Genomic DNA, 15,132 nt, shown 5'->3' on the forward strand with positions numbered 1-15,132 from the left:
CTCATCTTTGTTCTTTTAATAAAATAAAGCCACCCATAAGAGTAGAAATGATTTGGTAAACTTTATTCATGTACAATGTTTCTGCATTAACAAAAGTGTCTGAATTTTTTTTATTTTTACAAGTGAAAACGCTAACATTTAATTCCTAAATGATCTGATAAAATACAGTCGGGGAAAAAATTATTAGACCACCCCTTGTTTTCTTCAATTTCTTGTTCATTTTAATGCCTACTACATTTTTTTGGACAAATATAATGATAACAACAAAAATAGCTCATAATAGTTCAATTTCAGAGTTGACATCTAGCCATTTTCCTTTTTTTTTTTTTTTTTTTTTTTTTTTTGATAACCAAAATCACTTCAATTTTTACATCAATAGCTATGGCATTGTACTTCCAAAACACTGCATATTTTTGTTTCTCTGTTTTAGTCACATGATACACACAAGAGTTAGTACTTGATTGCATAACCATTGTTTTTGACGACTTTTGATGGTCTAATAATTTTTTCCATGACTACTTTAATGGATAGTGTAGAAAAAAGCATGTTTTCTCCTCTGATGTTTGTCTTCTTTAAAGTTTTCTGAAAACTAGGCATTTGTAGTAATCGTCCATCTCAATCTGAAAATGAAACATGACAGATAAAGATGTAAATTATAGGTTATTATTATTATTATTATTATTATTATTATTATTATTATTATTATTATTATTATTATTATTATTATTATTATGGACCTACCATCCTCTCCATCCGAAGTCCGCTCCCATAGGCCAGCTGTCTCAGGACATCGATGTCTGGAAGGCCCCAGTCTGGATTTCTGTAAAGCAAGAAAAAAACATGTAAAATATAAGATGGAGCTGAGCAGTATGGCTAAAAATGTCACACAATAAATAATAATGGATTACATTTATATAACTAAATAAATAAATAATAAATAAATAATAATAAAATAATAATAATAATAAAACTAAATAAATAAATAATAATAAATAAATAATAAATTAAATATATTATATTTATATAACGCTCACATTGGATCCAGTATTCATTCACATATTCACACTCTGGTGTTTTAATGAGCTGATAGAACTGAAAACTATTTTCATATATCAGTCAGAATTGATGATTATCATGATAAATCTAAATGAATTATATAATTTCTTTGATTTTTGGTCCTGAGTAAAAGTTGGAAAACAGGCATTTATATGTGGTTTTAAAATATTCATAAAAAAAAAAAAAACACAAGATGGAGATAATTTTACAACAAAATAAACCAAATTAAGGAATGAAAAGCAGTCATTTCTTCATTATTTCTTTCTACACTAAAGGTTTTTTGGTTCTGATTAAAGCTGAAGAAACCAAATTAATTAGTGTTTTGTTTTTTTTGTTTTTTGTTTTTTTTATGATATAACAAAATAATGTAAATAACAGAACAAGACAATATAAACACAAACATATCAGGATGAGAACACACCTTTGATTTAATGCTTTTAGTGATTTTTATCCAAGCAAAATGAGTGTGGTGTGTTATAAGTTGCATGAAAACAGCAATTATTTATGGTTTTAGACTTGCTTTTTTCCAAGGTTTTAACATTGTAAACACTAGAACAGCAAAACATTTCTGAGGAAGAACATTCAAAACAATTATGAAAAATATTCAGGAGCAAAAATTAACTGAAAAAAATATATATTTTAGCTGGAAATTTGGGAAAAAAATAACCCCTAAAAATAAGAAAAATTCACTGTGGTAGTTGATACTGTCTTTAAATCAGACAGAACGCATAAACTGTTGGTGGAAACTCACAATTGTCGAAGTTCTGCATCTAGTCGTTCATTACAGCTGGGTGTGATGATTCCATTTATAGCGTACACCTGGAAAATAGTTTACAGCTTTAGTCAGTTTTAATATTTCAGTGAGGATATGCATGATCTGATCCTGGTGTTGATACTAACTCCATATGTCATCAAAAGGCCGTTCTGTTTGAGGAGCTGACCTGCCCCGCTGAAAACACCCTGAAAAAAAAAACAAAAAACAGGCAAATATTCACCCAAACAGACACTGGCAACCAAAAGCATCCACTGATATAAATGTTTAATACCTGCTGATCCACTAGTGTCTGCTGTGAAAGGTATCTACCGCCCAAACCCACTGTAGTTGAGGTGTTTTCGGTTTATCGGTCCTACCTGTGCAGTTTTGAAGGAGCTGTACTGCAGTAAGTTAATAGCAATGATGACATCACAGGAGTTGTTGTGAAGGCCCGCCCACTTTTCCCAGGGTTCGCTGGCGTCCAGGTGGACCGGCTGCAGCACAGTCTTTGCGTTGGTCGCAGCAATGTACGCCTTAATACTGTAAGTAAAACATACACATTTAACTTCACGTTTATAACATATTTAGATTCATGATTCATTTTTGTTTTGTTTGCTTGTTATTTACTTGAAATATAACATTAAATCAAACAACTAAAAGATTTATATAAAAAGGAAGGCAAACATTCAAAAAGGATCGGGATGAAGTTTAATTTATAATCTCCCACCCCCTTTACCCCATCCTTCTACCAGCCCTAAATTCCCCTGTCAGATCCCATAAGAAACAAAAAAATTCTACACTTACCAGACTAAAATCTGACAAAACACAAAATGCTATAGATATCAAGGATAGACTCTGTCCATTTTGCAACAGCAATTCACGTCAAAATAAACTTTGTCCCTTTTGCTGCAGTAATAACACACATTAAAAACAAAAATAAACTGTCCATTTCATAACAATAATACACATTAAAAACAAAAATAAACTCTGCGTTTCATAGCAGTAATAATACACATTAAAAACAAAAATGAACTCTGTCCGTTTCATAACAATAATACACATATTAAAAACAAAAATAAACTCTTTCCATTTCATAACAATAACACACATATTAAATACAAAAATAAACTCTGTCCCTTTCGTAGCAGTAACAATACACATATAAAAACAAAAATAAATTGTGTTCATTTCATAACAATAATACATATATTAAAAACAAAAGTAAACTGTCTGTTTCATAACAATAATACACATATTAAAAACAAAAATAAACTCTGTCCCTGTTGTAGCAGTAATAATACACATATTAAAATAAAAATAAACTCTGTCCGTTTCATAACAATAATACACATATCAAAACAAAAATAAACTCTGTCCATTTCATAACAATAATACACATATTAAAAACAAACATAAACTCTGTCCATTTCATAACAATAATACACATATTAAAAACAAACATAAACTCTGTCCATTTCATAACAATAATACACATATTGAAAATAAAAATAAAATGTCCATTTCATAATAATAATACACATACCAAAACAAAAATAAACTCTGTCCATTTCATAACAATAATACACATATTGAAAATAAAAATAAAATGTCCATTTCATAATAATAATAATACACATACAAAACAAAAATAAACTCTGTCCATTTCATAACAATAATACACATTAAAAACAAACATAAACTCTGTCCATTTCATAACAACAATACACATATTAAAAATAAAAATAAACTGTCCATTTCATAACAATAATACACATATCAAAACAAAAATCAACTCTGTCCCTTTCATAGCATTAATAATACACATATTAAAAACAAAAATAAACTCTGTCCATTTCATAACAACAATACACATATTAAAAATAAAAATAAACTGTCCATTTCATAACAATAATACACATATCAAAACAAAAATCAACTCTGTCCCTTTCATAGCATTAATAATACACATATTAAAAACAAAAATAAAGTCTTTCCATTCCATAACAATAGCACACATATCAAAACAAAAATAAACTCTGTCCATTCCATAACAAGAATACACATATCAAAACAAAAATAAACTCTCTCTATTTCATAACAAGAATACACATACCAAGAACAACAATAAACTCTGTCCATTTCATAACAATAACACACATAACACAAAAATAAACTCTGTCCATTTCATAACAATAATAAACATACCAAGAACAAAAACAAACTACGACTTTGACACCCCTGACATATAGAATTCCATTTCCATTTTTTTGACACAAACCTGTCCCGTGACTCCTGCTTGATGTCTGATGGCTGCCAGGTGACAAATGGTATTTTCTGGGCGAAGCGTATGACATGTTGGCCGGTTCCTGAGCCCAGTTCTAAGCCGAACAGCTGCCTGTGGGACTGCTCCTCCAGAACCTCCTCAAGAACTGAACACAGGCTCTCCCAGTTCCTCTCAGCCTGAGGAGACACCAGCATGATCTGAAGGAGACACAAACAATGGGATGCTATCACACCATGTGCAGAGGTTTTTTTTTTCTTTTCTGTCAGATGATCCGTCTTACCTTGTGTTGGTCTTCTGCTGGAACACAGAGACGAGCAGGCAAATGTCATGCCGGTGGAGGCTGGATGTGGTGGATGACTGTAACGGCAGATGGGTGCAGAGATTACCTGGTTAAGAGGATTCCCTTTGTGCTCCTCCTCCACAGTTTTGGGAGCAGGTACAGAGCTGGTTAAGACACAGACACACATGAGACTTTATCTTATGATTGAAATGCATGACCTCTCTAACTGAACAGTAACAAATAACAATGTTGACTCGAAAACATATAATATAAACCTGATCACAGCAGCTACAGACTTAATAAGTGACTGATATGTGTTGTATTTACTGAAATGCATGTATTACCTTAATATACAGGGTGGGGAAGCAAAATTTACAATGAACATTTAGTTGTTTTTTCTCAGCAGGCACTACATCAATTGTTTTGAAACCAAACATATATTGATGTCATAATCATACCTAACACTATTATCCATACCTTTTCAGAAACTTTTGCCCATATGAGTAATCAGGAAAGCAAACGTCAAAGAGTGTGTGATTTGCTGAATGCACTCGTCACACCAAAGGAGATTTCAAAAATAGTTGGAGTGTCCATAAAGACTGTTTATAATGGAAAGAAGAGAATGACTATGAGCAAAACTATTACGAGAAAGTCTGGAAGATACTATTAAAGAAGAATGGGAGAAGTTGTCACCTGAATATTTGAGGAACACTTGCGCAATTTTCAGGAAGCGTGTGAAGGCAGTTATTGAGAAAGAAGGAGGACACATAGAATAAAAACATTTTCTATTATGTACATTTTCTTGTGGCAAATAAATTCTCATGACTTTCAATAAACTAACTGGTCATACACTGTCTTTCAATCCCTGCCTCAAAATATTGTAAATTTTGCTTCCCCACCCTGTAATAGTTTACTGTGTTTTACTGCCTTGAGTTATTTGATGCTTTGCACTGTTTTGGAGTATTATAGTGTATAAAATATAGTGTAAATATTTGTAAAGTACATGTTATACATCGTGACTCATGCACAATAACTGCAAATAAAAACATATTTGTATTATTAATATTTATGTGAATATTGTTCATTATTTTGATGAATATTATAATTCTGATAATTAGTTGATGTCTGTGTAAAGTTCTCTTTATCGAGGGGCTTGTGGGGGTTTTGTTTATAAAATATTGTTATATGCCTTTAAATAATATTCTGATGTGATTTGGTGGTAAGTAAATGATGTTTTGAATTGTAAAGCAATGATAAATGTGTTAAATGTTTGTCACAACATAGAAAAATGAACTTTTTTTTCCTTTTCAACTTCATTGAAAATATATGTGTATGTTGTCTTCTCTCTAGCGCTTTGAGATTCTGCTGAAGGAAAAGTGCTTTATAAATACAATTTTCCTCTTCTTCTTCTTCTTCTTATTATTATTATTATTATTATTACTATTATTATTATTATTAACCCTCCGGTATCCCATCCAGTAAGGCCCTTACTAAGCACCAAGTGTGCCATTTTGGCACACTTGTGGAATAATGTCCCAAAAAAAATTAATATAGTTTGTTTTTAATTCTTTTACACTTTTTTCTATTTCATCAACTTGAGCCGTAAATAAAAACACCAAATACTCAATAACTGTCACATTTTTTAACCCTTTAAATATCGTGTTTGTAATGTAAACAAACCATTTTTTGGATGCAAAAAACACAAAAAAATATTTTTTTTTCAATATACTACAGAAAAAGTGGATCACATATTATTTGATTTTTTTCATCCTGGCATATGTCAATGATTAACAGCAACATCAGTTAATTTGCATCATTACTTTTGATGCTAGGTCAAATGTTCAAAAATACTAGCATCAGTCGCCAAGTGTGCGTACAATGCACACCTATAAATCAAACTATTAAAATTATATATTGATTTATTTTTCTGCTGTAATTTGATTTTATTTTTGGAAATCAAGGTCAGCCCTAATCATACATATCAAATGGAAGAAATAGTGTGTTTTAGGCACACTTGGGAGACAGATGCTAGTCATGTAATTTTCTTTTGTTTACAACGTGCAAATTTTAGTCGGTGGCCAGAATTTTAAAGATCACGCAAAAATGAACAACTTTTGAATTCTAACCTCATTTAAATTGTGAAAAATAGTATGAAGTTTTTTAAAACGAAGTGCAAAGTGTGCCTAAAAGGCGCAACCGGATACTGGAGGGTTAAACACATTGAGAAATTTTGAACAAACATCAAGATGTCAAAAGGAAAAATCATCCAAACAAATAAATTACAAACACAAAGAAAAAAAAAAACATAATAATAATAACTTAAAATATAAATATCTATAAATAAACAAACAAACAAACAAATAAATAAATAAATAAATAAATAAAAATACTAGTAAAATGAACTGTACACCTGCATTTACCCCTGCAACTACATAATATTACAGATGCAGTTCATAGTGTTACCGTTAGATGGCAGTAAACTGCACCGGCTCTTAAAACACTTATTTACCAAAAAACTTTTAAAAGTTTTAAATAGAAGAAAATATAAAGAGCTAAGGAGCTGGGGAAAAAAACATAACATTTAATAACCAAATCAAATATTTGTATCCGTGTCATATTAAGGTTATTAATTTGTTCTCGCTTTTCCTCGCGGGCCACCGTACGTTTTCTAACAGTTCACGCAGTGCATGATGGGTAGGTCAGTAGTAAAAGAGGACGCCATGTGCTTTTGAGACAGGGGCAACAGAAGAGGACCTGGCTGTGACAAACCCGTCTTGTTTTCAGAAGGACACCGGGACTAGAGGCTCCACTTAGGCTGTAAAATGTACTGCACCAGACGCTGCCTCCGGACCGCGTTGCGGGTCGCGGCGACTACACACCGGTAAGAGGCGACACCGAGCGGGCAACTAGTCACGTAACACCGGGCATCGGTAACGGCACAGCGGTGTGTGAGTGTGTGCTGCTCAAGGACAGACAGCTCCAGTATGGATACTAAACATGCGAATTGTTCTGTAAATGGTGTAAATAAAGGTTATGTGTTCAGTATTGAGTGTTAAAGGAGTTTGAAGGGTTCCTGCTGTGTTTAATGGGTGTTAGCTAACGTTAGCTTGGTAACTTTAGCCGGTTGTAACTGAACTCTGCCTCATTTTAACACCAAGGTTCATTGATGCATGAAGTTAATCCCTTGAAATTATTTATCTTCGTTTTTAGTTTAATCGTTGAATAAAATCTATGCAACGAATGACATTGAGTTTCATTGCACATTTTTGACACTAACATCCAAGGTCACACTCGTGGTTGGGAACTCATTTTTTTTTTTTTTTTTGCCATAATGTTTTTATTTAAATTTGTAACATTTTAACAAACATACAACAAACAGTGCATATATCAGATCCATGCAACCTGTTGACCACAATCACAAATATTATTACCTTTTACAAGAAAAAAAAAAAAAAAAACAGAAATCTGAGCATCCACCTTTAGAAGCCACAGTGGTAACTTTTTCAGTTGTTTGCATTGTCCTCCAATAAATTTAGAATCTTAGCATACACAATGAAAATAGTCCAAACACGTTCAAATGACTCCTGTTTGCCCTTAAGAATATAGGAAATTGTTTCTAGTGGAAGGGTAGAAAGCATCTGCCATATCCACTGACTAACAGTTGGGTTATGAGATCTTTTCCAAAATAATGAAATACATTTTTTCGCAATAAGTAGACTTAAGTCTATAAAAAATCCGTTCACTTGTTGTATATTTATGTTTTTCTGGATATATGCCAAACATGGAAACTCATTTTACTGCAAAGCATTTATATAAACCTGCACTTTTCTGCACCTTCATGCTTTGACAGTTTGCACATGTGTAGCTATTTGTGTCATGCAAAGGTGAAATTTTAAAGAATAACAGGAGGAAAATGGAGTCTACAGGTTCATCATAGGAAACTGAAACAGCAGAGAGCGCTGTCATGGGTCAGAGGAGGAACATCTGAGGAGTTAGAGCAGGGGTGTCAAACTCATTTTAGTTCAGGGGTCACATCCAGCCTAATATGATCTAAAAACTAGTAAAATAATATAAATAAGAGGATAAGATCTTAAAAATAATGTCAACTCTAGCGTTTTTTTTCTATGTTTTTGAGTGGAAAAAGTCAAATTCTGTAATGAAAATGTTTACATCTACAAACACTACTTAAACATAACATGAACAAATATGAACAACCTGAAAATTCTTAAGACAAATAAGACAAATAACATTTAGTAACAGGCAGAATATTATTACAATTCAACATACTTCTCTTATGAAATTTCAGGTTATTCACATTTTTTGTAAAAGTTTAGTGTGTAAACATTTTTGTGTAATTTTACTTTTTTTCACACTGCAACAAAGAGAAAAATTTGCAGTTTTCATTATTTAAAGGTTATTATGATAGTATTTTACTGCTCTGACCCACTTGAGATTGAATTGACCTAAAATGATTCTAACATCCTTGATTACCTCCGCCAAGGAGGTTATGTTTTTGCCAGGGTTTGTTTGTTTGTTTGTTTGTCTGTCCGTTAGTGTGCAACATAACTCAAAAAGTTATGGACAGATTTGGATGAAATTTTCAGGGTTTGTTGGAAATGGGATAAGGAAGAAATGATTAAATTTTGGTGGTGATCGGGGGGGGGGGGGCACTGATTGTTAGTGTGCAACATAACTCAAAAAGTTATGGACAGATTTGGATGAAATTTTCAGGGTTTGTTGGAAATGGGATAAGGAAGAAATGATTAAATTTTGGTGGTGATCGGGGGTGGGGGGGCCCACGGGGGGGGTGGCACTGATCAGCCTTGGCGGAGGTCTGCGCTCTCCGAGTGCTTCTAGTTGTTAATATCTTCAGTGTAATTTCTGCATTTCACAAATTCATCCCAGGGGCTGGATTGAACCCTTCGGCGGGCTGCTTTTGACCCCCGGGCTGCATTTTTGACACCCGTGAGTTAGAGGGAGGGGTCGAGAAGTATTGAAGCATATTAGTGCATCTGATTATTAGACGTAGTCCTCCTGTTTGTTTCTATATACCTCTATTGCTCTCTCTTTTCTCCTCCTTTACTCTCGCTCTTTAACCCCAACTGGTCAAGGCAGACGGCCATCCTCCAGAAGTCTGGGTCTGCTCGAGGTTTCTGCTGTTAAAGGGAAGTTTTTTCTCGCCACTGTCACCAATCACAAGTGTTTGCTCCTGGAGGATTCTGTTGGGTTTCTGTAAATTTGATTTGATAAAGCACTTTGTGACTCTGTCTGTGAAAAGTGCTCTATAAATAAAATTTACTTACTTACTTAGTTATATTCACTTTATTTGCATAGTTATAGATCAACTCATGCCAAACATGATGTGGTAGTTAGTTACTTTTGCCAGAGGTGACAGAGGTCAGCACTGTTTAGTAAAAACAAATGGACCTTGTAAATAAACTTTGTTTGGTGTGTTTGTTCTGATGGTTGCAGTAATATCTGTTAAGATTTAGACATCTAAAGTGAGCACATGATGATGAAATTTTAGTTGAGAATAAATTTACATCATGTAACTGATTCAGTTTGTCTGGTCTGTTCATTATAATTCTATTATATACTCGAAGTCATATTATAGTTTTATAATATTCCTATGGATTATGAACAATAGCAAGTCATTTATCAGGACATAAGAACTTTACATACATCCAAATTACTTGAGGGTTAAAACACAGTAATGTCCCATCAGAGAGCGAACTTTAATTGATAACCATTCCAACATTTATTTCAGTATAAAGTAGCTCCTTGTTTTGGATGATACCTTATGGTCCAACGAAAGCAAAAATGAACTTAAAAGTAAAAATGTGGGTTATTTAGCAACACCAGTCTGTCAAATTGTCTCTTAAATGTCCCGTCAGAAAGATTTCGAACACCGTGTTTTGACCCTTTAGTGTTTGGTATCTAGGCTTCATCTGTCTAATATTAGAAGCCAGATGTCTGTAGATTTACACTTGGTGGCAGTAAACCTCTAGGTGCATTTAAACCATAGATGAAGAAGGAGATGGTGTCAGTAAAAGAGTATTTGAAATGGAGTAAAATCCTGTCAGAAGTATAGAGTGATGATGTGAGTTTATCATCTTTTTTATATATATATTTATGAAAATAAATTTGCAAAAGTGCTGTAATCAGCTTTTTCAAGTGCTATAAAGTGGCTGTGTAATCGTGTCAGTATGTTTATTATCATAGACATTAAACTTACACAGACAGAAGGGTCTTTTCTTGAGGGGGTTTTGTTTCCTGGGCTCTTATAATCAGAAACATAATTATTTACCTCCTCCTCTCATTCATTCATTCATTTCTTCATTCATTCATTCTGTTTTCCAGGCAAGAGCTCCAGCGGCAGACACCGGCCCTGTGCGCTCTTAGACTTCTGAAGACCAGTCCAGCCTCACATTCAGATGCCATTGCCACCCCTCCACTAGATGGAGCACCCAAACAATATTCACCCAAAATTCAACAGCTTGTCAGTGACATCGCCAGCCTCACCTTGTTAGAGGTTTCGGACCTCAATGAGCTGCTTAAGGTACAGAAAAACCCTGAAATAATTGATGTAAATGGTCGTAAACCTGGTTCTTGTTTGATGGATTTTTTTTTTCTTTCATTGTTACAGAAAACTCTTAATATTCAAGATGTTGGAATGATGCCAATGGGGGCAGTGGCTGGACCTGCCGCTCCTGCAGCTCAGGTGTGAAACATGTAGACGACTGTTTTAAGATGAAGTAGATTTAAAGGGGTCATATTCTGCTAAACCCACTTTTATTAGTCTTTGGTTTATTTATTTGTGTATTTGGACTCTTAATAGTTCATAAAGTTTGAATTTGAACCCTCCAGGTGCTGCAAAGCTATCTTTATATTCATTCTGGCAAAAATCGAGTGGATTTCTGCAACTCGTTTTAATTCTTTTGTAATTTGTTACATTTTATAACTAGTTACATCACCACATTTGCACATATAAGGTCAAGACTTCCGACGAACATTCCTCCAAATACAACATACTGTACTTTCCAGGCTATATGGCGCACCGGAATATAAGCCGCACCTGACTGTAAGCTGCAGGTGTCCACGTTGTGACGTGAGATATTTACACAGAAAGATGGTAAACAGAAAGATTATTTAAATATTTATTTCCGTACCTTAACTGCTTTTTTCCAAACAGTGCCTGTAACACGGCAGGAACACGGCTGGTTAAAAAACCCAGAAAAATCATTGATCTCTATCGTCATCTTCCTTCTGCTCATTGAAACCACTGCAGTTGTCTTCTTCAGTGTTGGAGTTGAACAGCCTCAAATTCATCTGTCACACACCTTCTACGTCTCTCCTATATTGTTGCTCAAGGGCACTTCTGTGCTGCAGCTCTATTTCCTTCTTAGACAGACACATCAATCGCTTTTAACTTAAAAGCTGCAAAATATGCATTTCTTCGTGTGTTTTCCATGATGAGGGTTTGTGCGTGACATGCAAAATGATTGTTAGAAGTTAAGATTAAAACTTCTCCTCTTCATCACCTCTTCCACCTTTCTGTCTCACTTTTGCACTTCCTGCTAGAGCGCCCCCTGGTGGCCGTTAGCCTGTATAAATCTATACTCGAGCTGCATCGCTATATAAGCCGCGGGGTTCAAAACGAGAAAAAAGTAGCGGCTTATTGTCCGGAAAGTACGGTTATTGTTTATCAGCAGCAGCGGTTGTATTAAAAACTGAAAATATGTTCAAACTTCGTGCCGATTACCTAAAATGTTCAGTTGTTGGTTGTATTAACGAACACCAATGGCTGAACGGGACAGAGCAGCACAGTCAACAACCTGGAGGGGGCGGGGCATGAAGTGGCTCATTTGCATTTAAAGGGCCAGCACTCAAAACCACCTTTCTGGTGTCATTACTCAGAAATAGGGTTGAAGATGGATCTGTGGAGTTGAATTAATGAAGAATTCAGACCCAAGCAGAGCATTTACAGTTTATGTAGACCACAGGAAAATGTTTGAAAATGAATCATTCCATTTAAAAAAGCAAAATATCACTCCTTTAACAGGAACACCCTACAATGTCATGGCATGCGCCTTAACACCATTCACACCGTGACATAAGACATTACTACAAAATGTGAAATGCACCTTTCTGATAAAATGCTGCAGTAGTTGAACATGAGTAGACCATCATTTAATACACGACCCACGCCTAAGTGTCATGAGTGCACAAGTGAATTTCCATTGTCGTTTGTCTGTTTGAAACCAGGCCACACAAGAGGAGGACGCACCAGCGAAGAAGGAGAAGACTGTCTTTACAGTAAAACTGACAGAACTGAAGGCAACTGAAAAAGTAAAGCTTATAAAGGAAGTGAAGAACTGTATACAAGGATTGAATCTGGTGCAGGTAAGTCTCATTTCAGCATTTGGTCTGTGCCCTATACCTCAATTTGAGTAAGTACAGGCTAAGTTTTAGTAGTTGGTGAACAGGCTTTTACCGAGTTTGGTTTGGAAAGACTGTGATCTGGGTTTTACATCTGGAGAAGAGTGAGTCATTATATGAAAGCAGGGTTCCCACGGGGTCTTAGAAAGTCTTAAAAGTCTTGAATTTACCTTAAAGTCTTTAAAATGTATTGTATTTGATATTATATTATATTTGGTCTTAAGTTATGTTGCCATAAACTTGTTCACTGTATTGTGTTTAAACGTACCCAAAGAAAGTAATGTTAATTTACTCAGTTCCAACCGTTCCAACCTGACAATTTATATTGAAATTAAGAACCAATTATCACCAACTTTGCAGCTCCCCGTGAGAAATGATCACAATATTCATACCAACACGTGCAGCCGTTAGTCACCTGAGAAAGCTGACTTTGAGAACTTTAAGGGACAGCTCACAAGTGAAAAGTAAACATAGGGAAGTGTAAATTTAATAATGTCTGGTTGGAGAAAAGATCATTCACAACCTGGTTGACAAAAGTGGAGTAGAACGGCTGTGCAATGGGCATTAAATTCTGTTTGAAGTAGTCTTTGCTGTTTTTTTTAATTTTTTTTTTGCTAGTGTTTTATTCAAGAGTGTTTTGTTTGCAACTGCGCTATTATGACCAAGTAATTTCAATCAATATCAATAAAGATCAACAAAGTTTGTCTAAGTCTTAAAAAGTCTTAAACTGCACTTATAGAAACCTGTAGAAACCCTGTTTAGATCTTGAAGAATGAGACCTAATATATGATAAGAGGTTTGAACATGAGTTTGTAGAATCCTCTCAGGACAGTCACCACTATTCTGGTTTCCTCACTGAATGTCGTCTTTTCTTTCTTTCCTTAACCAGGCTAAAAAACTAGTGGAGTCCCTTCCTCAGGAAATCCGGGCCAACGTATCCAAAGAAGAGGCAGAGAAACTGAAAGCTGCCCTGGAGGCAGCAGGTGGCACCGTGGTCTTAGAGTAAAGTCCCACTGCCCTTCTGGTTCGGCAATACTTTGCTCTTCAAGCACTTCGTCCTTTATTCTACTTTTTCTTTTTTTTTTTTACATCAGAGGAGAGAATCCAATGAGAGAGGAAACAAAGAAATGCCTTCTGAATATTTTCTCCTAACGGTATCGGGTGGGGCGGCACCACTCAGACTGAACTGTTCAAACAGCTGCCCCCCCCTTGTCCATTCGCCTGCTCATACTGTATGTCTGTCCGATATCTGTGTAGCAATGAGGCGACAGAAAAACTGGCCTGAGGAAGTCAGAACGTCAGTCAGGTATTCTGTGTGTATGTTAAATTGTCACAGAACAACAGATGATGTTGTAGGGACATGTTTACCAAACCCTATGTTGAAAAACACCATGCATTTTGTTGAAGGTATGACATATTGCTCATAGAGTTGTTAATAACATGATTAAACTTGAAATATCCATATTTTCCTCTTCTCTTATGTTTTCTTATCACAGTTCAATTGAATCTTTAATGTTCAGTCATGAACAAAAGGCAGCTGTGGCTCAGGTGGAAGGTCGGGTCGTCCAATAAGCAAAGGGTCGGCGGTTTGAATTTTGACTCCAACTGTCCACATACCAAAGTGTCCTTGGGCAAGACACTGAACCCTAAATTGCTCCCAGTAGGGCCTGGCAATGCCCTGCATGGCAGCAGCTGCCAAATGGTGTATGTGTGGGTGTGTGAATGAGTGAATGTGAGGCTTTGTAAAGCACTTTGGGCACCATGGAGGTGTAAAAAATGCACAATATAAGTGCAGTCCATTTACTGACTAGAAAAGTACTCGAAGAGCGCAGACCTCTGGCCATCACCACCAAAATGTAATCATTTGTTTCTTGTGCCAGTATCAACATTTCATGAAAATTTCATCTGTCCATAACTTTTTGAGTTATCTTGCTAACAGACGGACAAACAAACCCTGATGAAAACATAACCTCCGCAGTTTCACTTGGCGGAGGTAACTAGAAAAGCACTCAGAGCGCAGATCAGCCCCCCCCCCCCCCCCCCCCCCCCCAAACACCACCAAATTTTAATCATGTTTTCCTTGTGCCAGTATCAACATTTCATGAAAATTTCATCAAAATCCCTCCATAACTTTTTGAGTTGTCTTGCTCACAGACAAACCCAATGAAAACATAACCTCTGCTGTTCCTTGGCGGAGGTCAATAATGTCCATAAAAATGGTCTAATTATTGACATGAACTGTTGATCATATTTGGTGGTATCCTGCCTTACTGCTACTGACCACTAGATGTCACATGATTTTTTTTTTTTAGGTAAGTT

At 35.2% G+C, this 15,132-nt stretch overlaps 2 protein-coding genes across 4 annotated transcripts; one reads left to right on the plus strand and one right to left on the minus strand.

Annotated features, from left to right (window-relative positions):
• Positions 1-40: 40 nt before the first annotated feature.
• On the minus strand, positions 41-4,504 carry LOC115423916 (methyltransferase-like 26 B). Of its 3 annotated transcripts, none has more exons than XR_003936022.1 (8): positions 4,375-4,504; positions 4,089-4,291; positions 2,188-2,350; positions 1,957-2,016; positions 1,808-1,875; positions 742-820; positions 520-620; positions 41-166 (listed from the first exon to the last, which is right to left on the minus strand). XR_003936022.1 is itself a non-coding variant. In XM_030140948.1 (7 exons), the coding sequence occupies exons 2-7, from the start codon at positions 4,286-4,288 to the stop codon at positions 573-575; spliced, it is 618 nt and encodes a 205-aa protein (XP_029996808.1). In that variant the 5' UTR covers positions 4,289-4,291; positions 4,375-4,504; the 3' UTR covers positions 317-572. The 3 variants fall into 3 exon arrangements, 1 of the variants encoding a protein (XP_029996808.1); XR_003936023.1 differs by having other exon boundaries at positions 41-164; positions 517-620; XM_030140948.1 differs by lacking the exon at positions 41-166 and having other exon boundaries at positions 317-620.
• A 2,555-nt stretch (positions 4,505-7,059) lies between these two features.
• On the plus strand, positions 7,060-14,277 carry mrpl12 (mitochondrial ribosomal protein L12). Its single transcript, XM_030140949.1, has 5 exons — positions 7,060-7,255; positions 10,735-10,933; positions 11,021-11,095; positions 12,640-12,777; positions 13,703-14,277. Exons 1-5 carry the CDS (start codon positions 7,197-7,199, stop codon positions 13,817-13,819), a joined length of 588 nt encoding a protein of 195 aa, XP_029996809.1. The 5' UTR covers positions 7,060-7,196; the 3' UTR covers positions 13,820-14,277.
• Positions 14,278-15,132: the final 855 nt, after the last annotated feature.

The sequence above is a fragment of the Sphaeramia orbicularis genome, chromosome 8, assembly GCF_902148855.1.
Source record: "Sphaeramia orbicularis chromosome 8, fSphaOr1.1, whole genome shotgun sequence".
Classification (NCBI taxonomy): domain Eukaryota; kingdom Metazoa; phylum Chordata; class Actinopteri; order Kurtiformes; family Apogonidae; genus Sphaeramia; species Sphaeramia orbicularis.